At 61.9% G+C, this 25,272-nt stretch overlaps 4 protein-coding genes across 4 annotated transcripts in view; 3 read left to right on the top strand and 1 right to left on the bottom strand.

Moving 5' to 3' along the window:
• Nucleotides 1–5,096: 5,096 nt before the first annotated feature.
• Nucleotides 5,097–8,622, bottom strand: CYP17A1 (cytochrome P450 family 17 subfamily A member 1). The gene is made up of 8 exons (XM_075717788.1): nt 8,287–8,622; nt 7,634–7,772; nt 6,850–7,079; nt 6,536–6,622; nt 6,218–6,427; nt 5,796–5,965; nt 5,611–5,714; nt 5,097–5,365 (listed from the first exon to the last, which is right to left on the bottom strand). Exons 1-8 carry the CDS (start codon nt 8,620–8,622, stop codon nt 5,097–5,099), a joined length of 1,545 nt encoding a protein of 514 aa, XP_075573903.1.
• Nucleotides 8,623–9,447: 825 nt separating this feature from the next.
• BORCS7 (BLOC-1 related complex subunit 7) lies at nt 9,448–11,813 on the top strand. The gene is made up of 5 exons (XM_075717966.1): nt 9,448–9,588; nt 10,278–10,340; nt 10,807–10,850; nt 11,274–11,294; nt 11,762–11,813. The coding sequence occupies exons 1-5, from the start codon at nt 9,448–9,450 to the stop codon at nt 11,811–11,813; spliced, it is 321 nt and encodes a 106-aa protein (XP_075574081.1).
• A 2,588-nt stretch (nt 11,814–14,401) lies between these two features.
• On the top strand, nt 14,402–18,177 carry AS3MT (arsenite methyltransferase). The gene is made up of 10 exons (XM_075717372.1): nt 14,402–14,455; nt 14,950–15,077; nt 15,181–15,331; nt 15,403–15,539; nt 15,838–15,907; nt 16,147–16,228; nt 16,315–16,446; nt 16,569–16,711; nt 17,131–17,265; nt 18,079–18,177. Exons 1-10 carry the CDS (start codon nt 14,402–14,404, stop codon nt 18,175–18,177), a joined length of 1,131 nt encoding a protein of 376 aa, XP_075573487.1.
• Nucleotides 18,178–23,616: 5,439 nt separating this feature from the next.
• Nucleotides 23,617–25,272, top strand: part of CNNM2 (cyclin and CBS domain divalent metal cation transport mediator 2) — a 122,352-nt gene continuing 120,696 nt past the window's right edge. The window contains exon 1 of the mRNA XM_075717371.1: nt 23,617–25,222. Within this exon, the coding sequence (XP_075573486.1) occupies nt 23,617–25,222 (1,606 nt within the window). The remainder of the gene's footprint in view (nt 25,223–25,272) is intronic.

Below are 25,272 nucleotides of genomic sequence, written 5' to 3'. Positions count from 1 at the left end.
AGATGTGAGGACACAGGCAGGTGTGCATCTGTAACACCGGAGCACCAAAACCCACCCATTTCCAGCCAGAAGGGGTGAATGTTTTATGGGAGTCATGAATACATCGTTTCAAAACCGAGTTGCAAACAGTGCAGCACGATTGGGAGCAAATTACTGTCAAAATCCACAGCTCGGTGTTTTTCTTTACAACATGCTTTAAGCATTGATGCCAATAATGCTTTGTCTATTTTTGCTAGTGTCCGTGGCAGTGCAGTGCTGCTTACATGGCATGTTTTTGGCCGCTGAAATTGGCTCTGAGGGCAAGGACCCGGCAGGCGTCCTGGCGGGCCTGGGGCCAGGCGCTGCAGAGCACTGTGCGGTGGCTCAGTGAGAGGGTCCCTGGGCATGACGGGGGGTCCTGGGACTGGTGGGTACTGCAGCATTGCCGCGGTGTTCCCAAGGGACTCTTTGGCTCTGATGATGCAAACTCCCCCTCTGGGAACACCCATGCAATTTTCCTGCAGCGTATCGTGGTGTTTGTACAGCCCAGTGGATGGGTGTTGGCTGAAGATGGAGGAGGAGGAGGGAATCGTGTGTCTTGGTGCTTGCTGGCAGCCTGCTCTCAGAGCTCGTACCTGCCTGACTCAAGGCTAAGGAAAGCTGAGGTGCAGTTAAGCTTCTGCGTTACACGTAGTCATCGAAAACTTCCCAGGGCAGGAAATGTGAGCAGGCCTCCAGGACAGAAGCAAAATCAGCGGGCTCCGCTGAAGCTGTGCTGCCGGGCAATGGGAGCTCGGGCTCCCCAGGTGCCCCGCGCCGCTCAGGGCCGTGCTCGCTTCCTGCCCCGCGCAGCCCAGGCTCCCACAGCCAAATCTCTTCTCCTCCACATGCCCCAGCTGGGCTCGTCCCGCCGTGACCTGCTCCTGGCAGAGCTTGGCAGGGAGCCGGGGCACGGCCCCGCTCCGGTGAATAAACTCCCCTTGCCTCTCCCTGAAGCCTGCTGCCTCCCGGGCCTCGCTCACCCTCCCTGTGCAACACATCCTGGGGAGGTTTTTCCCCCCCTTACATTTTTTTCTTCCTTTGTTTATATAGGAAAAGCTTGAACTGGGCTAGGACGGGGGGCAGTCCGGCAGCCCCCCGGCTGGAGGCCAGCCCCACAGCATCCCACAGCAGGCAGCCTGGGAAGGCCGGGACGAGTCGCCTTTCTTTGCCAGAGCAGTTTCCCCCCTTCCCTTGCAGCACAGATCTGTTTTTATCAGATGGGACCGGTGCCCGCGCTGAGGCCGTCGCGGCGGTGGTGCAAGCGCTGCAGTCTCTGTGCCGGGGGGCGGGTCACAGGCTGCTGGGTTGTTTCTCGATTTGTTTTCGGCCGGCGAACAGCTGTGTCCTGAGGTTTGTGCTTACTCAGCTCGCCTGGCGGCATGCCCGCCGCAGAGCCCGCAGGTATTTCGAGCGTCGCCCGCTCCTCCTGTGCTGGCCGCGGCTCTCCAAGCACAGCCCAGGGCCGCCCAGTGCCTGGTGCAAAGCGAAGGCCCTCAACCTGGAGGGCTCCTGAGCTGAGCCCCATAGCGCAGCCGGGTCAGCTGAGCGCTGTGGGGGTGCCTGTGCCCCCCAAAATGAGTTTGTGCAATGGAAAGGCTCGGGCTTGCTTTGCCCAGTGCCCTTGGGTCCCGCCTCGGCAAGCCGCATCTCTGCTTCGTGGGGTACCTGGGGTACAGTGTGGGAACAGCCACGAATGAAAGAGCTTCATCCTTTCCACCATCACCGATTCCTCCCTGCTGCAGGGAGATGGAGCTGCTGGTTCTTGACCCCCCGAGCTGCCCTTTGAGCCCTTCTGCGCTGCTCCCTCCTGCCCTGGCTCCCCTGTACAAAGACCTCGAGCGGCCCCAGAGGGAGGGCAGGGACCCAACATGGCCCAAGCCGTTACCATAGCAGGATTATTTCAGTGGCAAAAGCCTCGGCGTTCCCAGCAGCTGCCCATGCTCAGCGGCCGAAACCTGGTGGTAGGTGCTGAGGTCCCCCCCACCTCTCCCATGGGCATGGCCGCCTCATCCCCCCGTTTTCAGTCGCCGGGTTGCCCGGTGCCAGGTCTGAACGAAGCCGAAGGGTTTGCCCAAGGTGGTGGATTTGCGTGTCTTGGGTCGCAGGGGACCCCGACTTCTACAGGGGGCTCAGGGGGGCGGGAGGAGGGAGGGGGCCGCCGCGGGCCGGATCCGGTGCTGCCCCGCTGCCGGCAGCCCAGGTGAAGCTGTCTGGTGGGGTCAGGGGTTTGGGCGCAGCGGCACAGCCCCGGAGCAGCTGTCAGGACACAAATACCAGCCGGATGATTCAGCAGCGTCTCTGCCCATTCCCAGAGCGGGGAGCAGCCATGCCGGCAGCTGTTTACCAGCTCACAAAGTGCCGAGCAGCTGGTGCCGGGTACTGAACCCTCCGCGGCGGCACCTTCTCTCGGTCGGCCGGTTGGGAGGAGGCGGGCTGGGGCAGGAGGCAAGATGCCCCACAGCAGGTCCAGGCTCAGTATGATGGGGTTTGCGGCACACGGCTGGTCTCCAGGCCCAGGGACAGCACGTGCCGGCCCTGGCGAAGGGGAAAACCGAGCTGGAGCACGAGCTTTGTGCGAGCGTCCGCAGCTGGAGGCGTCCGCTGGTTTAGAAACATCCCCGGTCCCAAAGTCCCCATTTCTGCCTCAAGGTAGGCGCTGGCCTTGAGTGCTTGGGGTGAGCACACGCACCTCGCTGTGGGCGCCTTGGCAATGGCAACGTGTGCGCAAGGTGCCAGCCCCGTCCTGACTCTGGCAAGGAGAAAATCCTCTCCCTTATCGAGAGCAAACGCAGTGCCTTGGCAAAGGGGCACAGCTGGGCTGGAGGCCCCAGGCTGATGCTCCTGGAGGCATCGGGATGCCGTGGTTACTGGTGACTGCAGGAGACTGGAGAGGAGCCTCGCTGCTGGCAACGTGCTGCAGGAACAGGACCTGGGGCAGGGGAAGGACCAGGCTGGCATGGAGGTGCCAGTCCCCAGGGAAGCCCAGAGCATTGTGTTTAGCCAAGCTTTCCCCAAACCCTCTCTGAGCCCAGTCCCCCTTCACCCACCCAGCTTCAGCCTGTGCTGGCAGAGATGGAGGCACTGGAAGCTCAGCAGCACCCCTTATGTGACGGAAATGGGCAAGGGAGGGGGAAGGAGTGTGGGGCTCAGCCCTTAAAAGCCAGCAGAGACTCCACACAGCAGCAGCGGGGCTGGGCTCCCGCTGTGCTCCCCTCTGCCCTGCTTCTGGTAGGTCAGCTGCACAAGTCACCCCAAGGATTGCCCCCGGGGCAGGCGTGTGCACCGTGGGTCTTCCTCCAGCTCCTCCCTACCACCCTGAGCCCCCAGGAGAATGGACTGGGAGGAGGGAAGATGCTCCCAGTGCCGTGCGGGGCTGCAAACACATTGCCTTCATCATCCCCGTGCCGTGCCATGGGCTGATGGGACCCATTTGGCATCAAATGCCAAGTGGGGAGGGGGCTGGGTGAAAGCAAAGTGCCAGGCAGTTTGAAAGAAAACGTACACTTTGACACACAGGGTAGAAAGTTTAGTGGCGGGGAGGTTTTATGTCAGTTTTCCTGCCTGCTAACAAGAGAGAGGGCAGGGGGAAATAGAAAAGAGGGAAAACATGGGGGTGTGCAGGGCTGGGGCTGTCGCACCGTGCTGGGGCTGTGCGGGGCTTTCCCCTCCACCCCGGCTGCTTTCCCTCCAGGTGCCCTGAGCCACAGTTGTGTTGCTATTTAGTTAAATATTAAGAGGTGAAGTAATAGAGAACCAGAAACCTAATTGTAAGCTGCCCTCCATGGCATGGTGATTTTCGGCGAAAGCAAACACGGCCCCTCGCGTTAGGGGAAGGTTATGCTGCTCAAAGTGACAGCCGTAATCCAGCCAGCCAGCGAGCATCGGTGCTCGGGGCACCGTGCAGGCAGGCGATGCCACGTCGCTGCACGGTGAATGTCAGCAGCCCCCGGCTCCGTGGTGCCCACGCACTGGGCCTGGGGGGCTGCAGCTGAGCTCAGCCCGCAGGGTCTGGGCGCCTCTGGGTGTTCCTCCATGTCCCTGAGCAATGGGACGCCCCGCTTTCGGCTGGAGCTGGGGCTGCCTCTGCCTCCCCACAGCAGCTCGCACACAGGACGGGGGTCAGCCAGCCCTGCAGCCCTACAAGGCACTCATGTCCTGCCTGTAAGGGGCTGTGTGTGTGCACACATGTGTGCGTGCAAGCACATATATGCATGCATATGTATGCGTGTGTCAGCAGGCATAAATGCAGCCCTGTCATTTTGTGTGCGCACACACACTTGTAAGTACATGCGTGTGCAGGCACCCATGTGCATACGCCTGCACGTGCTGGCAGCAGCGTGTGCACCTGCGTACTGTGGGAGAGGAAGCCCAGTGGGAGCTAAAACTGCAGGAACCTCCGAGCTGTTTCCTTCTTTTTCCCTGCAAGGAGCGGGCGGGGGTCCTACCGGCGGTGGCCCCACTGGCGGGGGCTCGCTGTCCTGGGACAGGGCAGGGGAAGGCAGGGCTGGGGGAGCTCTCCCTGCCCCATGGTGGGCTCAGCTCCCAGCCCACGTCACGTTCGTTCTCCCTGCTCCCAGTGGGGAAACTGAGGCAGGGGCCAGCCAGGGTCACCCACCTGGGGTCACAGCTGCCGGGCACAGCCTGGGCATCCCCAACCCCCAAACTGCCCACCGGTCGCTTTTCCCCCCTTACCTTGCTGGGGTGGGCCCCTCTCCCCCCACCAGCTATGTGGGCGGCTGGTCTCCACGGCTCATGGTTGCCTCTGGGCGAGTCCCCAACCCCACTTCCCGGGGGGGCAAAGGGGCTATTCGTATTAGCAGCCCCGCAGAGGGGCCATGGCCTCCCAGCTCAGCCCAGTGCTCACACGAAGTTGTGGGGCCACCATACATCTCAGGCACCCTCCCACCTCCCCCTGCCCTCCATTGCCTGCCCAAAAAGTAGCCGGAGCCCTACTGTGTTGGGAACAGCTTTATCCGGCCAACCCCGCATCCATAGGGCAGGCAGGGCATAGCCTCTATGGTCCCATCCCATCCCATCCCACTCCACCACTGCCCAGGATCCAGGGCTCGTCCCCATCACGAGGCTGCTCGCCAGGCGTCCCGCAGCCTGGCCTTCACCCGAAACTTCTGCACCTGCAGCACGACGCCAAACTTGCCCTCCAGCGAGGGCAGGGGCTGGTCCTGGGGGCACTCGAGCGTGAACCTCTGCAGCATCCAGGCCAGGAAGAGGAAGAGCTCCATCTTGGCCAGGACTTCGCCCAGGCAGACGCGGATCCCAGCCCCGAAGGGCAGGTAGCTGGGCGAGGGCGAGTGGATGTGCTGGCCCTGCTCATCCAGGAAGCGGCCTGCAAGGGGAAGGGGCACTATCGGCACAGGCAGGGATCAGTCCCTTCTGCCTGAGACCTGCCTGAGCTCATCACATGTGTGTCCCTCCCGTGAGGTGCAAGAGCAGAGACGGGGCGAATGCCCCAGCTGGGGGGAAGCAGGATCCAACCTCCCACCACCACGCCTACCCCGGGCTCAGCCTCTCTTGCTGTGCCCACCCCGCCGGCCCCTGCCCCCCAGGGAGGACAGGGAGCACCCAACCCACCAGGGTTGAACTCCTCGGGCTTGTCCCACTCCTTCTCGTCATGGTGCATGGACCAGAGGTTGATGATGACCCTGGTGCCCTTGGGGATGGAGTATTCCCCGATGCTGCAAGGCGAATGCAGAGTGAGATGGTTGCTCCCTCCCGTGGTCTCTGCCCTCGTCCCGGCTGCATCCCGGGGGTCTCACCTGGTGTCAGCAAGGGACACGTGCGGGATGAGCAGGGGGGACACGGGCCGGATGCGCAGCACTTCGCTGATGGTGGCCTCCAGGTAGGGCAGCAGTGGGCGGTCACTGAGGTGGGGGTGACGCGCCAGGCCGATTTTCTGGTCCATCTCCTCCTGGATCTTCCTCTGGACCTGGGAGGGAAGCAAGGGCTGGGATGAGAGCCCTGGGGGGAGGGGGCTCCCTGTGGCAGTGGGGTACACCCAGCATCACCAGCATGTCCTGGCAGGTTGTGCAGGGCAGAAGTAAAATGCCCACAGCCCGATCCTGCTTATTCGCGAAGCCTGACATCCACCTCTCTTGGCACCTGTCTTCCCCAAAGCCCCCCACGACGTCCCTGGTGCCAGAGGGAGCCCAGGTTCCCTGCCGTGGGGCACAGACCCTACCTCGGGGTAGTGGAGCAGGTAGAGCACAGCCCATTTGAGCACAGTCGTGGTGGTCTCCACGCCGGCCCCGAAGACATCCCCCACCGTCATGAGGAGGTGGTCGTCAGTCAGCTCCAGCCCTGGCACCGGGGGGCTGCTGTTCTCGGCACTGAGCCTCACTTGCAGGAGGGCGTCCATGAGGTCCCTCACGGTGTCCCCACAGAAGGATTCCTGCCAGGGGAGATGTGTGAGCCGGGCTGTCCGGGGCACGGTCCCCACTACCCCAGCTCCAGCACCCCACAGCTCCCAAGCATCTCCCTATACTGGCCCCGTTGGCACCTTGTGTTCATTGAACTTCTGCTGGAGCAGCTGGTCCCGGACCTTGAGGCATCTCTTCAGGAGGGCCAGGTCCTTGTTGGGGAAGATCTGGGGGAGAAAAGTCCCATTACAGCAAGGAGCTCCAGCTCAGCCCAGCCTCTGCAGGCCCCCAGGCAGTCGCTCCATGCCCACCGGGGTACTGGGTCTTGTGGGACACCAGGGCAGGGACCCTCCTAACCTTGGGGTCTCAGGTGGCCCCCTCCTGCAGGACACATCCCAACTCCTTCCTCTCATCTGAGGTGAGAGGAACAGGTAGTCCCCGTGTCGCTGCTCACCTGGAGCCAGGGGAAGATGTCCACCAAGCTCTCCTTGGCCACGGTGTCCACGATACCCTGGCTGTACTCCAGCATGGCCTCGAACTCGGGGTCCCCGCGCCGGTACGAGGAGTTGAAGCAGAGGGAGCAGACCACGTTGGTGATGGCCCGCGTGAGCTCAGGGGCCATGTCCAGGGCCGTATCCTGCGCAGCACCGAGCGTCTCGCACAGGGACGCAGCCTCTCGGCAGACTGGGGTGGAGGGGAGAGGCAGGCGAGGGGGTGATGGTGAAGCCGAAGGGGTGGAGGGGGCAGCTGGGGGCTGGGAGGAGGGGTCCCCCACTCGTTCAGGTGTGCAGCCTGCAGAGAGCACCCCCAGCCAGGGCTGAGCCCTAAGGGGCTGGGGTGGGCAGAAGGGACAATGCTGGGTGCTGGGGAGGAGCAGGGAGGATGGAGACAGGCAGGGAAGTCTCCATGTGCGGCCCGATGCTCCTCCTGGGTGGAGCGGGGAGCCCGGGGGGCCAGGAGCTGGCCCCGTGCCTCAGTTTCCCCAGCTGTGAGCAAGGGGAGCCAACGCTCAGGGCGGAAAATGCACGGGGAGAGGTGCTGGTAAAGTACTGGGGGTGGAGAGAGAGGGACCCTGCTAGGCAAATGGGGGGAGACGCTGGGGGTTCGGGCTGAGCCAGTGAGTCTCCCCTTGGTTCCCAGGGGATCAGGGCACAGAGAAAGGAAAAGTCTGGCCTGGATCAAGCGCGGGAGGGAGCCAGAGCCGGGAGGGAGCCCGGGGGATGGCGGGGGGCACTTACTGATCCTCTCGAGGGCGAGTGACCCCTCCCCAAACATGGAGAGGGCGGCGTGCACCAGCTTGCGCTGGAACTTCCATAGGGGGCCGTAGCTGGCGAAGGCGATGTCCTTGCCCCCCCGGGACAGCAGGTCCGTGGTCACCTGTGGGACAGGCAGCCCCGGGGTCACCCTGCTGCAGAGCAGCCCAGCGGGGGCCATGAGCTGGAGAGGGGCGATGCTGGGGGGTGGATGGTCGTCTCATCCCGGGGCTGATCCAGGGGGGCTGGTGGTTAGCGCTGGCAGGCAAAGCCCGGGCCATGAGCTTTGCTTTTCCCCTGCCGAGGACCGATGGGAGAGGTTTGGGGACAGATGCCAGGGTTAGGGGCTGGAGTGCCCAGGAAACTTAAGAGGTGCAGGGAGCCTGGTGGCACCTGACTTCATGTTCCCAAGCCCCGAGATGCAGCGAGCCCCAGGGAAGAACTGGCACCCTCAGGATGCGCAGGATTCGCCCTGGGGAACAGGGCAGAGAGGGGCTGCCCCTGCCATTGCCTTGCTCCAGGCAGGAAGGGGAGAAGCGAGGGACCGTGCAAAGTGCCAGCACCTTTCTTGGGAGCATCCCCTGCCTCACCCCACACCGCAAAGGGAGGGGGTCCCCCGAAACCTGCTGCTGACTCACGGTGCGGGGCCGTCCGGCGAAAGCCTTCCCCTTCTTCAGCAGCACCTCCCTGGCGTGCCGGTAGCTGTTGACCACCACCACGTAGTGGGAGCCCATCCAGAGGGCATAGAGGCTGCCGTAGCGGCCCTGCAGGCGCCAGAGCCGCAGGTGGAGCTGGGGGTGCCCGGCCAGCTGCAGCAGGCTCCCCACCAGCGGCAGGGCAGGCAGGCTCCGCGGGCGCCCTGGACCCGTCCCTGTCCCCGTCCCTGTCCCCATCCCCGTGGCGGCTCGCCGGTGCACCAGCCCCCAGGCGCAGAGCAGGGCCAGGGCCAGCAGCAGGGTGCCCAGCAGCAGCATGGCGGGGCTGGCTGCAGGGCTGCGGCAGCGCAGGGAGCCTTTATACCGGCTGCAGGGTCATCGCCTTGACCCCAAGGAGGGTTCGCCTCCTTATCGGGAGACGGGGAGGGGGGAATCGGGCACTGGGCCCGCAGCCAGCTCTGCAGCTGGGCACCCGGCGGGGGGCAAGGGCAGCGGGGCCATGGCCACACTGGGTGGCTATCAGGGAGCCGTGTCCAGCGGGCTGCAGGCCAGGGGACACCCAGGGCCAGATCCATCCTTGGGGCTCTGTCCCTGAGGCGCTGCAGCAGGTGAGGGGTGCAGGGGCGGCTGAGCCCTTGGGGTCTCCCTTGGGTGCCATGAGCGCAGCTGGGGACTGGTGGGGCATTGGGGTCTGTCCCCAGCCCGGGAGCCCCTCGACATGCCCGGGAGGGGATGGGCAGCACAGAGCTGGGGGCACTGGGCAGCGCGGGCAAGCACTGGGGAGTGCTGAGAAGCCTTGGACAGTGCTGGGCAAGCAAGCTCTGGGCAGTGCTGGTCAGCCCTGGGCAGCATTGGGCAAGCACTGGGTAGTGCTGGTCAGCACTGGGCAGCCCCGGGCAGCACGGGGCAGTTCTGGGCAGCCTCGGGGTGTCCGTGCCCGGGGTGATGTCCGAGTTTGAGGTGTCCTGGGGGAGGCCATGGAGGGGACAAGAGCCCCGAGGGGGCCGGGGCCGGGGCAGGGGCGGCCCCTCCGCGGAGATGCGCCCGCCCGGCCGCGGACCCTGCGCCTTCCCGACTCTTCTGGCCCCCGGCGCTCGCCGTAGCGGCACCCGTCGGGGCGAGGCGGCGCGCGGGCAGGGTAAGATGGCGGCGGGGGGCGCGGCGGATGCCCAGGCGCGCTTCGGCCACTCGGTGAAGGGGCTCCTGACCGAGAAGGTGACGAGCTGCGGCACCGACGTGATCGCCCTCACCAAGCAGGTGTTGAAGGGCTCCCACAGCGCCGAGGTGAGCGGCGGGCGCCGCCGGACGGCCGACTACAGGGCCCGGCATGCAACGCGGCCGCGAGGCCTGCGGGGAGGAGCCGGGGACGGCGGGCGATCTGGCCCGGCCCGGCCGCCCCCCAGGGCAGCGCTTGCCGGGGGCATCGTCCGGGCGGGGCGGCGTGGCCGGGGAGCCGCGGCCCGGCCGAGCCCCGCCGGCTGCTGAGCGGGGGCGGCGGGAGCGGCCGGCGCGGGCCGGGGCTTGCTGGGAGCGGTTGGGGGGCCGCGGGGCATGCTGGGAGCTGTAGTTCGGGGGGGGGGGGGGCATCCCTGGGGCTGGGCGGGGGACGGGGACAGCGGGGCCCAGGCTGCGGGCATGGCCGGGCACCAGCGCGGGGCTCTCGGGCCTCGGGTGGCAGCACCGTCGGCTGCGCAGTGGCAGCGCTGGGGAGGCGGTGGGAGGCAGGGGGCTGCCTTTATCCCATCAGATCCCACCAGGGTGACAGAGTAGAGCCATAGAACCATGTCTCAGGCTCTCCCTAAGGCTGTGTGGGGTGGGCACAGCACCGTGATGAGCCCCTGCAAGCCTCGCACTGTGTCACCCGGGCCGCCGGGGTGTCAGCCTTGTGTGCAGGTCTGCTGAGCAGCCATCACGAGCATCTAGGAAGACTCAGAGCTGCTCTGCTCAGTCTGCTCTGTGCATTTATCTTTTAGCTCCTGGGTCAAGCTGCTAGAAACATGGTGATGCAAGAAGATGCCATCCTGCACTCAGAAGATGTAAGCTGTGTTTATCTGCTAGATCAATAGTGTTTCTAGTGGGCAGGAACCTTATTAACCTATAAGAACAGGGATGCAGACGTGTTACTGGAGCCCTGAAATGAAATACATGAGTTCAGGCAGCAGGGCTGGTGTCCAGAGTAATCTACTGCTTCTTCAAACCCACGTGCGCTGCTGGCCTTCCAGCGTCCTGCAGCACAAGCCAGCCCTTAAGCTACACCATCTCTACCAGAAAGCACGAGGGACTGTAGGTTGAAACAAAGCATTTCGTGTCTGTGCCTCTTGCTGGGAAAGAAGAGGGGAGAGTGCCACTGCTGACAGATACCGGTGGGGGTGTTTCGGAGGCAGTGCAGTGATACAGAGATGGCTGTGCTGGAGGAGCTCCCTGGGGCATTGGGACAGCTTGCCCTGTGATTCTGCTGAACTGCTCCTGTCAGACATTCATTCTTTGTCTTGTTCTCCACAGAGTTTAAGGAAAATGGCCATAATAACCACTCATCTACAGTACCAGTAAGTAGGAGACACCACGTTCTCTGTCGGGAGCTGGGTGGATCCCTTCATCCCTTTCCCTTCTTCTTAAAGACTTTGCATGGAGCCCACTCAGGCCAATACCTCTTGCCTGGCTCCTCAAGGATGGGCAGACCCTGGAGCTGGGATCTTTCAGCCCTCTCCAGCTTCACTGGTACAGCACAGGCTGTTGTGAGGTGGGAGCTGAAATTTTTGCATCCTTTTTGCCATGCAGCACATCTCCTGTGAGAGTGTGGCATATCTAGGGCTAAGTGCAACTGCTGTCCTCTCAGGAAGTAGTCCAGAAACACAACAGGGTTTTGGCCTCCTGAGCCCTTGATCAAGTCCCTTTGCTTCAACATGACATGAACCCTGTTGTTGAGATTTTGCTTTTCTAATGCTCTTTTTCTCTCCGTTTTCATCTAGGCAGGAAGCAATTCAGAAGAAGTGAGTACCCAGCTGAAGGCATGCCAGGAGGATCTGGTGGGGGTGTGGGGATTGATGGGAAGGCAAAAGTGATGGAGTAGATGGCAGGAAAGAGAGCTAAAAGGTTTTTGCGGGTGCCTTTGAAGCAGATGCTGGCCCAGCAGGATGGTGGTTCAGTACTGTGAAGAGATGAGAATTTGGGCGAAGGGATGATTTATACCAAAACTTCCATTTGTTTCATTAAGGTGATAGAGTCCATGAGGTCATTTGTGATAGGAGATGAGGGTGGAGTAGAGCAGAGCTGTCTGATTATGGGTGCACAAAATGAGGTTTGCCTTGTGGGGTCATGGAGGTGGGTTGGGGAACCCCAGGGTTTATCTTTTCTGTAGTGTCAGTGCTAAGAGCTGTTCTGGTCCCTTGGGCGCAGGCAGCGCAGTGCAGTCTGGGGAGCAGATCTCACTGTGAACCTCTTCTTGGTTGGTCTCCAGTGTTGAGCAGTCGTCAAACCTACAGGACCAGCTGAGTCACTTGCTGAAATGAAGCCTAGCTGAAGGCATGAGGGCGCCTCGACTGGCCCTGAGGGCAACTGAGCATCCTTTCCCCTCCAGACGCCAGGGTTCAGACCTGTGTTTGGACAGTGCTGGATGTCAGCCGGAATGTGCGTGGAGTTCGTGTTTCTGAGCATGTGGGCTCCTCTCACATGCCCCCATCCACGTCTCTGCTCCAGAATGCTCACCTGCTCGCCTGCACCTAACTGAAACAAATTTACCTGAAACTCTACTCCCCCCAACAATTCCTATGTCCGCTTACTTCCCATGTAGCGTGAGACGCTCAGCCCACACCAGCACTGCAGGCACCCATATCATTCAGCTTATGATCACTGGCTGTGTGCTTGAGATGGTTTGCCAGCCCAGCACGTGGCATGTGATACTCCTGGCCAAAGTAATGACTTTTGTGCCCACAGGATGGCTTTGCTTCCCGTCTCTAACCTCTGCTCAGTTAGGAGCCGTCTTCTGTGAAACGATGGAAGAGTGCTGGTCATGCCTGCCTGGCACCAGCAGTCACAGAGCCAGGGGTTTCATGCAAAGTTGTGTCCACTCTGCCCACAACCCTGCAAGAAATGTGTAAGATAGAGCTGTGGGTTTTAAATACAGGAGCCTGCAGTTTGACGCTGGTCTGTATTTAGACACAGAGATGGCACATAGTTCAATTTATTTAGGGCATGTTAATCAGTGGGAGCTGTAAGTGCCTGGGTGGGTGAGAGAGGTGCTTCAGCGCGGACCAAGGTGCCAGTCCCAGGCCAGAATTTCTGAAAGCGGGAATCTGGGCACTCACCTCTGGCACTGGTCCAGCTGGACACGGTTTGGCCAGCATCATGCTCAGAGGTTATCTTATTTTCCACTCTGCCAGAGTTTGGAACGTCATCCCCTTGCCAGCCCATCTGCACTGCCTTCGGCCTTCGACTGCATTCCTCTTCCTGGGCTGCTGCTCCAGCTCTTGATGAAGCAGCCTTGGCTGTGGTGTGTGTTTGTATCTGATTGGGATGGTATCCAAAGGCCCGGCTGGGAAGCAGGCAGGAGACCATCACGAGCTGGTGTGCTCAGTTCTGCACCGCTCTGTGTTGGAGGGCTGGTGACCGGGCTCCTGTGTGCTTCCCGGAGAGCAAGATTTGGCCCAGGCTATAAATATTGTGGCTTGGTTTTGGTAAGTCACTTATCTGGAGCACTTGGAGCGCACAGGAAGCACTTGTTTGCCCGAGTGTGCTTTTCATCAGCTGATAGGACAAGGCATGCTGAGAGTGGGCATCAGCCTGCCGCATTCCTGTTGGAGTTGTGCAGCAAAGTGCTGCAGGGGTTTGGCATAGCCTTGTCCTGGGCTGAATTTCACCATCCCCTCCAGTGCCACTTGCCTGTTTGGGCTTCACCTGGTGGCACCCCATCTCCTGCGTCCCCATGAAGGTGCCGTCATTGGTGAAGGGGCCAAGGAGGGATATCTGTGCCTTGGGGGGGGTCTGATCCCTGGCCTTGCAGCTTCATTTGGGGAATGAGGGTTTTTCCGGAGCTGCTGGAGAAGATGCGACTCACTTGTTCGGAATAAAAGCTGCCCCAACCATCACCAAACTGCAGCAGAGTCTGTGCTTGGGGCGGGGGAGCCTGTTTGGGATGGTGGGTCTCTGCCCCGCCAGTGTCCCCCATCATGCTCAGCTCTGGGGGCTTCTTTGCAGACGCAGCATGTCCTCGCTGCGGGTGGCTCGTCCCCTCCGCCGGGTCCTGTCCTTTGCAAGGGCCGGAGCAGCCCTGGGGTGTTAAACTCGTGTCTCCCTGCGTTTGGGGGGAGGTGTGGGGAGAGCGGGGACGGGGCTGCGCCACGGGGGTGCAGAGGTGGCGGGGGGGGAAGGCAGCAGGGCAGCTCTTTGGGGGTGTCTGCGGGTGAGGCGGTGGGTGCCAGCGTGGGCTGTGGGTGGTGGCAGTGACACCCCCACAGGAGTGGGGCCGGGTCCCTGTGCCGTGCCCGGGGCCCTGCGGGGAGGCCGGTGGGAGCCGGGGCCGGGGTGGGGGGTGGCCCAGGCGGGGCGAAGCGCTGCAGCCAGAGGCACTGAGGCGGCCCGGGGCCTCTGCTGTGGGGTGCTGGGGGCACCCCTGGGGCCAAGGGCTCTCAGGGAAGCAGGGTGGGGGGAAGTCTTTGGGGGCTTGTCTCTCCAGAGCACCTGGGACTGGCATTTTGGGGGGAGGGGGGTGTTGTGAGGCTCCCCCCGGGGGAACCCACTAGGCTGCAAGCTTGAGGGGCTCCCTGGGTACTGCCAGGGTGGAGAGGGAGGCAAAAAGCATTCCCATATTCTCCGGGGGGGAGGCGTCAGGGCTTTCATAGAATAGAATAGAATCATAGAATCGTTTAGGTTGGAAAAGACCTTTAAGATCATCCAGTCCAACCATTAACCATTAACCATTAACCATTAACCATTAACCATTAACCTACACTACCAAGTCCACACTAAACCAATCAAGGGTAGACTAGACTAAACCATGTCCCGAAGTGCCACATCTACCCATTTTTTGAACACTTAAGGGAGGGCCTGGAGCCGTGCCTGTTGCTGTGGTGTCAGGCACTGGCCCCGCGTTCCTGCTGCAATGGCAGCTGCAATGGCAGCTCCCTGCGGAGTGCAGATCCACCGTGATGTGCAGGTGAGGGGCGCGGGGGGGGCCGGGGTGGCTGGGCGGGGGGGGGGGGGCGAGCCCGGGCTGCAGCGGGGCGCCTGCCGCCGTTGGAAGGCAAAGCTCATTTCAGGGCCCAGATTTTTACGGGCGCTCTGTGCGGTTGGCTGCTTTGCTACCGTTTCCCGCAGGGATCGGGGGCTGAGGAGCCCAGCATTTCCCTTCCCTTGTTCCCTGCACCCCTCCTGGCCGGGAAAGCGGCAGGTGCAGCCTGCAATGTTCCTGCAAATGGGAATTAAATCCCCTACTGTGCAAACACGTCTGTGCGTGCAAGCAAGGGCAGCCGGGGAGGGTGGGGGCCAAGGGGTGCTTCGTGTTAGCCTAATTTTTAGCTGGATGCAAATGAGAGCACCAGTGCTGGAGGACGCTGGGGGTGCATAGGAGCTGAGTGCAGGCATGGTGTGTGGGGAGCTCCCGGAGCACAGGTTGCCATAGTTTGGTGGCCTCTGTCATCCCCATCTTAGGAGTACTACGGCAAAGAGCTGCAGAAGTCAGAGGACCTGAAAACCAACGCTTGTGTCACCTCGGCCAGGCCCCTTCCCAGGGCGGTGAGAGATGCTCTGGAGCGTGTCCACGAGGAGGTGGTGGCCAGGTAAACCCCAGGGTCTCCCCTCTGCTGCTGCCTCCCCATGGGCCGCGGCACCCCGGGCCCCCGTGCTGCGGGGGCACCTCTGCCCAGCTCGGCATCCCCCCAGGTACTACGGCTGCGGTCTGGTGATCCCCGAGTGCCTGACGTCGTGCCGGATCCTGGACCTGGGCAGCGGCAGCGGCAGAGACTGCTACCTGCTGAGCCAGCTGGTTGGGGAGCGGGGCCATGTCACCGGGATAGACATGACAGAGAGCCAGGTACGGCGCGGAGCCGGGGCTTCCCCTCGTGCCCCAGCATCCCCCCACCGTCGTTCCCTTCCTCATCCCAGGTCGAGGTGGCGAAGAAGCACATTGCTTACCACATGGACAAGTTTGGCTACCAAAAGCCAAATGTGGAGTTCCTTCAGGGTTACATGGAGAAGCTGGGTGATGCTGGGCTGGCTGACGAGAGCTACGATATTGTCATGTACGTACCTGCAGGGCACTGCCACCCCCGGTCCTGCTGCCACCAGGGGCCGCGGGCTTGGTTTGGGTCTGCATCCCACCGGGTCGCTCACTTCAGGAACATGTTAGGAAAGGGAGAATCCCAAGGCAGAGTCTAGGCTAGAGCCTGGGAATATAGAAACTGCCCTTTTCATGGTCAAATCAGCATCTCCAAATCCTGCATGAAGCGATGGGACATGCAGCAGCCGGTGGATGTGCAGCAGCCGGTGATGCTGAATGTGTGAGAGGGTGCAAATGAGCCTTGGTGTCCCCCTTCCCAGCTCCAACTGCGTGATCAACCTCGCGCCTGACAAGAAGGCTGTGCTGCGGGAGGCCTACCGCGTGCTGAAGGTAGTACCAGAGCTGGCGGCCGCAGCAGGAGCAGGGCGGGATTGGGGTGGCCCTGCTGTTGGGGTGCCACTGGGATGCAGCAAATGGGATCCAGCAAGGTGGGGATGCGGGATGGGGCCAGGGGAGGGCACCTCTGCAGAGGGTCCCGAGCAGGGTAGCATTGCAGGGTGCCCAGTTCTCCCTGCCCCTTTTGTCCCTTTGCTTGTCGGGGTCTCCCTTTACTCCTCGCTGCCTTCCAGCCTGGGGGAGAGATGTACTTCAGCGATGTCTACGCGAGCCAGCGCCTGAGCGAGGCCGTCCAGAAGCACAGGGTGCTGTGGGGTGCGTAGGGCTCTGGGATAGGGGTGGCATGGGATAGGGGGACCAATCTTTTGCCTTCATCACCTGTGTCCACTGTCTCGGGCCAGGGGAGTGCCTGGCAGGAGCCCTGTACTGGAGAGATCTGTACAGCATCGCTGAGGAGGTGGGGTTCAGCCCCCCGTGCCTGGTCACCGCCAGCCCCATCACCATTGGCGACAAGGAGTTGGAGGGCATCATCGGTGAGGGTCCGACCAGGGAGCATAGGCTCCGGGCAGCCATGGGGAGCTGTGCTGGGATCCTGGGCTGTGCCGGTTCCCAGCCTGGGCGCTCACTGCCTAACCCACCAACCTCTCCTTTACAGGTGACTGCCGCTTCGTGTCTGCGACTTTCCGCCTGTTCAAGGTGCCAGGTAGCAGCCAGGCTGGACCAGGACAGGTCATCTACAATGGCGGGATCGTGGGGCACGAGCGAGAGCTGGTGTTTGATGCCAACTTCACCTTCAAGGTGTGGGGAGGCATGCTGGGGCTCCCCACAATGCCAAGCAGTCCTGGTCTGTAGGGGGGGGGATAAAGCTGATGAAGCAGTGCTGCTCAGCAGCTTCCTCTGTGATTTTAGGGGTCAGCTTTGGTAGAGGGGGTGGTGGGTGGGAGCAGAGGGGCCATATAAACCAGGGGAGCTGCAAACAGGGGCGGGAAAGGGAGCCAGATCCATGCATCATGTTGGGGTGAAGGTAGAAGCAGGATATCCATGGTGGCTTCACAGCAGGGTTTGAAGCCAGCTGCTTGGTTGTTGTGGGTGTTTCTCAAGGTTTTGGACCAGGCTGTGCCCCTGCTTTTGCTCCCCCCATCATCTGGCTGGGTGGCTGGGGTCCTCTGGGCCATGTATCCCGGACCCCAGCCCTGTGACCATCCCTCTGCCCCCAGGAAGGAGAGGCGGTGGACGTGGATGCTGAGATGGCTGCAATCTTGCAGAGCTCCAGGTTTGCGGAGGAGTTCCTGATCCGAGCTGGCAGGTCCAACGCTGCTGCACCGCGGAGCTGCTGTTGCAAGGGGGTGAAGGTTGGTAGCAGGCAGCTCCGTGGCTGGGTTCAGGGATGGGGACATGGGTGTCCTGTGCCATCGGAGTTGCCCTGGGATATCAGAGGGGCTGTGGCATGATGCCAAGATACCCAAGTCCTTCTGGGCCAGGCAGGAGCTCATGGGTGCCTGAGTTTGGGCAACTGCACCCCACCACAGGTTGGAGCCCTCCAAAGGGGGGTCTGCTCTAACCACCAGGCGTGAGAGCCCCTTGTCCCCGCAGCATGTCCATAGGGGCTGCTGAGGCTGACAGCAGGACCTGCCTGAGGTCTCCCGAGGGGACAGCCTGCCCCAGGGAGGTGATGGCCCGTCCCCACGGCTCCTTCCTCCCCTTGCTTTCCCAGCTGCTGATGTGAGCTTGGCCCTGGCTGCCAGCCCTGACCCTGCAGCACAAAGAACCTCTATCTGCTGGAAGCCTCTCTCCTCTTCTCTTTGGTGGTCCCTCCAGCCTGTAGACGGGCCAGGAGAGGCAAGGGAGATAACGCCATGCAGCTGTGTGTCCCTGAGACACAACCTTGTACTTGAGGAGGGGGAGATATTCTTGGGTCCCTGTCCAAGCAGGAGGCATTTCTCAGATAAAAGCAGAGCCAAAGTCCCAGAGAAGTTCTTGGCTTTCTCCTCGCGGCAGGGAAAAGCTGCTGGAGTGACCCGGGGGCTGCCCCCGCGTTAGCTATGGGGAGTCTGCTTGGGCTGCCCCGCTGGCAGGGAGCGAGCTGGGGGGAAATGCTGCTTTCCTGGGGTGCCTCTTGCTTCCCTCTGGCCTGATGCTGCCCCGGGTTGTTCTCTGCCCTCCAGGAGAAGATCTGTGATCCCTTCCAGCTGCTGGAGCGGCTGGCAGCCCCGGGTCCTGCCTGCTGTCCCGGTGGCACCTGTGGTCCCCTGGGGTGCTGCTGAGCAGCGAGCGATGCCCCCGCGCCAGCGGATGCCGGTGGGGCAGGAGGATGTGGCCCCAGCGGCGTGCGGCTTTCGCCAGAGAGCAAATAAATGGCTGAGCTGGAAGCCTGTGTGCTCATGGATGGGGCCTACGGGGTGCTGTGCTGTGCTTCCCTGTCGGGGCTGGTGGGGCAGGTCGTGCCTGGTTGCAGTGAGGATGGGCAGCCGTCCTGTGGGTCCTCCCACTCATGGGGCTGGCAGCGGCCGCGTGGCTCAGACATGCAGGCATAGAATCATAGAATCGCTTAGGTTGGAAAAGACCTTTAAGATCATCCAGTCCCACCACTAACCTAACACTACCAAGTCCACCACTAAACCAATTAAGGGTAGAGTAATGCTGCAGGGAGCATTTTTTAAACCTGTATGTGTCCTCAGTAACTATTCTCATCCTTACCATTCTCTTATGTTTTGATTTTTATTTTAACTGTTACTTAATGCATCCAGTAGAAATTATTAAATAATTCAAGGAGGAAAATTTACATAAAATTGCTGAGAGATTATTGCTGAAACACATAATTTCTTCCTATTGAACAGACTGGGCTAGAGAAAGGGAAGAGTATTTTCATTTAAAAGATTGCAAACACTTCTAACTTTCAACCATATAAATGGTAGAAAAGGAATAATGTACGATACACAACTCATTCTCTGAAAAAGTCACTTCTGTTTGAAAAAATACCTGATGCTGCATAGTTTGGGATTCTTAGTTTTTCTATTCATCTAATTCAATGGGGCTTTTTTCCTCTTATTAAAAATTTTTGGAAGTTTTTAAATATATGTGTATACACACACATGCTCATACACCCAATAAGTGCATGTGTTATAACACACTTGTGTATGTATACATTTCTATATGCTTCTAGATGCAAAACCACAGGGAAAATCCTCTCATCTGTGGGAACGGGGGCGTGGGTCCCTGCACGTGGGATGGCAGGTCTGGCGTGGGTTCGGCAGCAGCTGTGTGCCGGTGTTGAGCCCACGGAGCAGAGACGTTTGCAGAGGCAGCTTGGCAGAGCGGGGTGCGAAAAGAGGCCCTGGCACCACGCAGGGCCTGGCCCTGCGGCACGCACCCCTGCGCACGAGCCCAGCTCCAGTCTGAGGTCTTTGGGAGCCCGCAGTCCAGAGGCAAATGCCTCTGGGAAGTAAAAGACACAGCAATAAGCGGCCCAGTTGCTTTTTCCCTTCTTTTCATCTCCCCCTGCTAACCCTCCTCATGCAGGGAACCATGAGCATCCAACAGGCGAATTCCGTGCACCCAGCGGTGCGCTGAGCCGCCCAGTAAGGCGGCTGCAAACAAGCATCTCCCTGGGGCGGCGGGCGAGAAGGACCGGTCACCTCCCGGGGCTGAGCCAGGCCTGCTTTTCCATGAAGAACTCAATGTGGCACATGGGGTGCGGAGGGATGTCCCCGTTATCTGCATTCAGGATGGGGGATGCCCCAAGGGCAGCTCCCCACGCCCTGTCTCCCTTGCAGCCCCGCAGCCCGTTCCAGGAGACCGGGATTTCTCTCCCTTCCCTTGTGCAACGCCGCTGAGGTTTCTGTTTTCCCCCGGACTCCATCTAGCGGGAAAGCCCCGCGTCCCTCGCAAGCCTTGCACCTGCAGAGTTTGCAGGGAAATGCGGCGGTTCTGGAAAAGCAGAAACCTGACTGGCTGCATCCCGCAGCAGGTGAGGAGCAAGGAGAGAGGGCTTCGAGGCTGCGGTGGGAGGCGATGGGCTGCGCTCCTGCTGCCCCGTCCGAATCCCGCCTGCCCCAGCCCGCAGAGGCTGTTTGGGAAAGGCTGGGGGCTGCTGAACAGCGGTGGTGTCCGAGCCCTCGGGTGAGCATCTGAGCTTAGAACTGAGGGACTATTTCCACCCCTCCTCACACACTGATTTTCCAGGAGGGACCAAATTTCCCCTCTCTGCCATTTAAACGGCATCTAACTGTGGCGTGGGGGAAGATAAAGAGTGAAAAATAAAATGGTCGGCCTCAAAAAGAAACATGGGCAAGTGCCAAGGATGCTCTGGAGTAGCAGTAGCAGTGGCTGAGGAGGGTCCAGCTGGTAAGGAGGCATTTCCAGAACACCTGGAATGAAAAGCGTGAACAGTCAGGTAACGCCCGACTGACGCAGAGAGATGGGGAGTCCAGAAACAGGAATGAAAGACAGAAAGAGTCAATAGTTCTTCTTGTTCTCTGTTGGAAATGAAGCTGCAGAACACCCTGTCTTGGGTGACATGGCTAGAAGAGGCAGTTTGCCATCTGTCTCGAGGGAGATACGAGATGATTTCTACTCATAGATGAAGCTTTCAAATCCCTGGTAAATGTGGCTCCCAGCAAGAGCTGTACCAGGACAAGGAGTGCTCATCGGGCCTCCAGCATTAACTCCTGACAAAATTTGGCCCATTACAAGAAAATGAGGATTGTAGAAAAAATTCCAAGATTCTGAAGGGTTTCCTAAGTGCTCCGGACTGCTTAACCTGCCCTCTGCCATCAGCAAAATAGGGGAGCAAGTAATTCACAATTTAAAGATAAAAATGTATAAATAATGCCCATAAATACGGTTTCCTGGAAAGTCACCTTGCCAGCCTGTCCTTTTGGCTTTGGACAAGACTATGAGTCTGACCTGTCAGGTGTACAAAAATTTGTAAGTCTTTGGTTTTAAAGCTATACCATGATTAAAAAAAAAAAAAAAAAATCCTTGGTGTTATCTGGAGTCAACAGGACTTGTATTAGTGGCTTCAGGCAGGGCTCCTGGGCAGCCCAGCTTCGGGGGCGGCTGTGAGCCGGCAGGCAAGAGGAGCTCTGAAATTGTGTGGAGGGACCCACAGACAGGACCTTGGGAAGGACCTGCCGAAAACACAACCAAGATGCTGTTTAATCCCCTCCTGCATAGCTCTCTTCTGCTATTACTTAGAAAGACTTTCTCAAAGTCCCCAAACAGCCCATCCTGGGAGGTTTGCAGCAATTAGCTCCTGCTATCAAAGAGAGCCTTCCCAGCACGAACGGAAGAGCAGATGGGGCAGGGGGTCCGACCTGCAAACCCCTTCATTAAAAAGGCATGAGTCCCTGCTGCGGCCTTTCAGCTTGCCTGGGGAGAGAGGCACCCACAGCGAGGTCCCTCCTTTCGCATGCATACGGAAAAAGGCCACAGCTAAATGCCACTGCATTTGCATATCGCTATTTTTTTTTCCCAAATTCTCAGCATTTTGGGGAGGAAGCAGCTGAGAGGATGTTTTCCTTGCTCTTGACTTTGATTTTGAGCATTACAGTAGGGGTCCTCACCAGGATGTTGCTGTGGGGGTGTCTGGTCTGCCCAGCTTTGCTTGTGCATGCACAGCCTTGGGGTTTTCAGCCCCCCAAGCCATGCAAAGAGGAGGTCCTGCAGCCCCATCCTGCATGAGGAACCCCAAAACAATCTCTCCGACACCCTGGTCTGGGTGTTTTGGTGATTGTAGAGATGGGCCAAATCCCCTTCTCCCAGTGCGAAGCTCTGCAGTGTCAGTGTCCTCCCTCTGCAAGCAGGGAGGATGCCGTGAGGACAGGATGATCCGTAAGTTGTGGTGCTCCGATTCACCCCGAGGTGAAAGGGAAGCGACTCCTGAGCTCCTGCTCACTGTGGTTAGCAGGGAGTCGCTGTGGCTCGGGGGCGTCTGTCCCCTTCCTGGAGGAACACCCCTGCAGAACTGCTCCAGGATGAGCTGAATGAGGCTTGGGACCAGGAAAAATCTGTGACTATGGCCTCAGAGCACCGTGCTCTGCTCCCCCGCCGTATTGGGTTGTCCTGCGCAATCCTCTACTCTTCCATCTTCCAAGCACTTAAATGGCGGGGAGGCTGTTTTACCTCTAAGGGTTTGCTCTGAACCCGAAATGCGGTCTCAGCCGCCACGAGCCGTACTGGATGCTTCCACGGCTGTTCGTCTCGGGCTGTCTGGGATGCTAAACGCTGCCCTGGGCCGTATATCGCTCATCGCTGATGGGAAGCGGAGCGATGATGGCTGGGCCGTGGGGCGTTTCCTGCCCCAGCTGGGCCTGCGGCACGGCACCTGAGGCCTTGGAAACGGCCCGGCTCTCGGGGCGGTGGGACATAGCTCGCCCCTAAATTACGGGTCTTCTCCTGAATGGGGGCCCGTCAGCCCCCCGTGCGCCATGAAGGCGGGCCGAGCGGAGCGAAGCGCCTGCCGAGGCTTTCAGCGGCCCCGGCGAGCGCTCCAAGGCCCCGGCCGCGCTCATGCCGGGTCTCGGCGTGGGGTCTCTCTAATTTGGAGGGGCTCGAGGTGCCCCGGGGGGCTGAGCAAAAGGGGGAGACGAGAGAGAGAGGAGCGCGGCTCCGTCCGTATTCAATATCAATATTTGATATTTAAGGTTCGATATTTAATGTTTAATTCCGCTCGCGGGAAGGACAAAGCCAAGGAAATGCCGGGGCGCGGGGCGGGTGCCCGGCGGGGCGGAGGGTGCCCGGGGGGCGGCGGGTGAATCTTTAATGGTTGCACCGTACCGCGCCGATGGCGGCTGGGGCAGAGCGGGGAGCGGGCACGGTGCCGGGAGAGCCGCCGCCCCCGGCCGCCAGCAGCCCCGGTGCCGAGGACGCGGCCCCGAGGAGCCCCCGGCCCGGTGCCGGCGGAAGGGCGCAGGCGGGGGGGGCCGGGGGATGCTCCCCGCCGGGCCGGGCCGGGCCGCGCCGCGCGGGGCCGCCAGGGGGCGCTGCGCGACCGCCGACCGGTGCGGCGGTGGGGGGCGGGGGGACGGGGACGCGGGGCGGCGCAGCCGGGCCGCTGCGGGGGGCGAGCGGCGCGGCGCGGCGGGTGCGTGGGCAGCGGCAGCTGCAGCGGGCCGGGGGCAGGGGCGGCGGGGCGAGCGGTCCCGTCCCGTCCGTCGCGACCGCCCCGGCCCCGGCCCCGGCGCGGGGACCCGCGAGCCGCCCCGCCGAGCGCCGCACGCGCCGTCCCCGGCCCGCCGGCCGCACCGCGCCCTCATTGGTCGCGCCCCTCCGAGGCTCCGCCCCGCCGGCCCCGAGCCCCCGTCGCCATTGGCCGTGGCCGCGCGGCCGGCCCCGCCCCCTCCCGCCTGGCGTACACACCGGAGTCACGCGCCCCCCGCGCTGGGGAGGCGGTGGCGGGCGGCGGGGCGGGGCCGGGCCGCCATTGGCGGGGGGGCGGGCGCTGATTGGCGGCGCGCGGCGCCGGGCCCGCCCCCGCCAGGCGGGCGGGGAGGGGCGGGGAGGACAGCGGCTTGAGGCGGCGCTCGGCTCGGCCCGGCCCGGCAGTCGCCGCCTGTCGGGACCCGCGGGCAGCCGTGCCCGCCGCCTCGCCCGCCGCCGCCGCCGCGCCCGCCACCGCCGCCGCCGCCGCCGGGGGAGACGGGGCACGCCGCAGGCGCCGCGCGGCGATGCGGGGCCGCGGCGGCGCCGAGCCCTGACTAAAGATGGCCGCGCTGCCCGGTGGGAACATGGCGGGGGGCGGCCGGGGGGCGCGGGTGCTGCTGCTGCTGCTGCTGCTGCTGCTGCTGCTGCTCGGCGGCCGCCCGGGCCGGCGGCCCCCGGCAGCCGCCGCCGCCGCCGCCCCTCCCGCCGCCGCCGCCGTCATCCCCCCCTCGGCGGCGGCGGCGGAGGAGACGGTGATCATCGGCCTGCGGCTGGAGGACACGGACGACGTCTCCTTCATGGAGGGGGGCGCGCTGCGGGTGAGCGAGCGGACGCGGGTGAAGCTGCGGGTCTACGGGCAGAACATCAACAACGAGACCTGGTCGCGCATCGCCTTCACGGAGCACGAGCGGCGGCGGGGCGGGCGGGCGGCGGCGGGGCCGGCGGGGCGCGGCGGCGGCGGGGGCGGCGGCGGGGCGGCGGGCGGCGGCGGCGGCGCCCCGCAGCGCTGCGGCATCCGCACCTCGGACATCATCATCCTGCCGCACATCGTGCTCAACCGCCGCACCTCCGGCATCATCGAGATCGAGATCAAGCCCCTGCGCAAGACGGAGAAGAGCAAGTCCTACTACCTGTGCACCTCCGTCTCGGCCCCCGCCGCCGCCGCCCTGGGGCCCGGGGCCGCCGGAGGGCTGGCCGGCGCCGAGGGGCCGGCCGGGCCCCCGCCCTGGGGTGAGACCACCTGGATCTACCACGACGGCGAGGACACCAAGATGATTGTAGGTGAGGAGAAGAAGTTCCTGCTGCCCTTCTGGCTGCAGGTCATCTTCATCTCGCTCCTCCTCTGCCTCTCGGGCATGTTCAGCGGCCTCAACCTGGGCCTCATGGCCCTGGACCCCATGGAGCTGCGCATCGTGCAGAACTGTGGCACGGACAAAGAGAAGAACTACGCCAAGCGCATCGAGCCCGTGCGGCGCCAGGGCAACTACCTGCTCTGCTCCCTCCTGCTGGGCAATGTCCTGGTCAACACCACGCTTACCATCCTGCTGGACGACATCGCCGGCTCCGGGCTGGTGGCCGTGGTGGTCTCCACCATCGGTATCGTCATCTTCGGCGAGATCGTGCCGCAGGCCATTTGCTCTCGGCACGGCCTGGCCGTGGGCGCCAACACCATCTTCCTCACTAAATTTTTCATGATGATGACCTTCCCGGCCTCCTACCCCGTCAGCAAGTTGCTGGACTGTGTCCTGGGCCAGGAGATCGGCACGGTCTATAACCGTGAGAAGTTGTTGGAGATGCTGCGGGTCACCGACCCTTATAACGATCTAGTCAAGGAGGAGCTCAACATTATCCAAGGAGCCCTGGAGCTGCGCACCAAGACGGTGGAGGACGTGATGACTCCCCTCCGAGACTGCTTCATGATCGCTGCCGAGGCTGTGCTCGACTTCAACACTATGTCCGAGATCATGGAGAGCGGTTATACCCGCATCCCCGTTTTCGAGGGTGACCGCTCCAACATCGTGGACCTGCTCTTCGTTAAGGACCTGGCTTTTGTGGACCCTGATGACTGCACTCCGCTCAAGACCATCACCCGCTTCTACAACCATCCGCTGCACTTTGTCTTCAACGACACCAAGCTCGATGCCATGCTGGAGGAGTTCAAGAAAGGTGGGCTCGTGCCTGTGGCGGGGGTGTGGGGGTGCCGCTCGGTGGCGGGG

The sequence above is a fragment of the Pelecanus crispus genome, chromosome 10 (genome assembly GCF_030463565.1).
Source record: "Pelecanus crispus isolate bPelCri1 chromosome 10, bPelCri1.pri, whole genome shotgun sequence".
NCBI lineage: Eukaryota > Metazoa > Chordata > Aves > Pelecaniformes > Pelecanidae > Pelecanus > Pelecanus crispus.
Note: the sequence above shows the minus strand (reverse complement) of the source record. Positions and strands in the feature narration are given on the sequence as shown.

Bases quoted from the DNA above. Each gene is read 5' to 3' on its own strand.
- CYP17A1 (XM_075717788.1), bottom strand. From the start codon at position 8,622: ATGCTGCTGCTGGGCACCCTGCTGCTGGCCCTGGCCCTGCTCTGCGCC. The intron at 7,773-8,286 runs GTGAGTCAGCAG...CCTGTCCCACAG, and splicing joins TCGCCGGACGGCCCCGCACC to GTGACCACGGACCTGCTGTC. The intron at 5,366-5,610 runs GTGGGTTGGGTG...TTCCCCTTGCAG, and splicing joins GCCCGAGGAGTTCAACCCTG to GCCGCTTCCTGGATGAGCAG.
- BORCS7 (XM_075717966.1), top strand. From the start codon at position 9,448: ATGGCGGCGGGGGGCGCGGCGGATGCCCAGGCGCGCTTCGGCCACTCG. The intron at 9,589-10,277 runs GTGAGCGGCGGG...TTTATCTTTTAG, and splicing joins AGGGCTCCCACAGCGCCGAG to CTCCTGGGTCAAGCTGCTAG. The intron at 10,851-11,273 runs GTAAGTAGGAGA...GTTTTCATCTAG, and splicing joins ACCACTCATCTACAGTACCA to GCAGGAAGCAATTCAGAAGA.
- AS3MT (XM_075717372.1), top strand. From the start codon at position 14,402: ATGGCAGCTGCAATGGCAGCTCCCTGCGGAGTGCAGATCCACCGTGAT. The intron at 14,456-14,949 runs GTGAGGGGCGCG...TCCCCATCTTAG, and splicing joins AGATCCACCGTGATGTGCAG to GAGTACTACGGCAAAGAGCT. The intron at 17,266-18,078 runs GTTGGTAGCAGG...TCTGCCCTCCAG, and splicing joins GCTGTTGCAAGGGGGTGAAG to GAGAAGATCTGTGATCCCTT.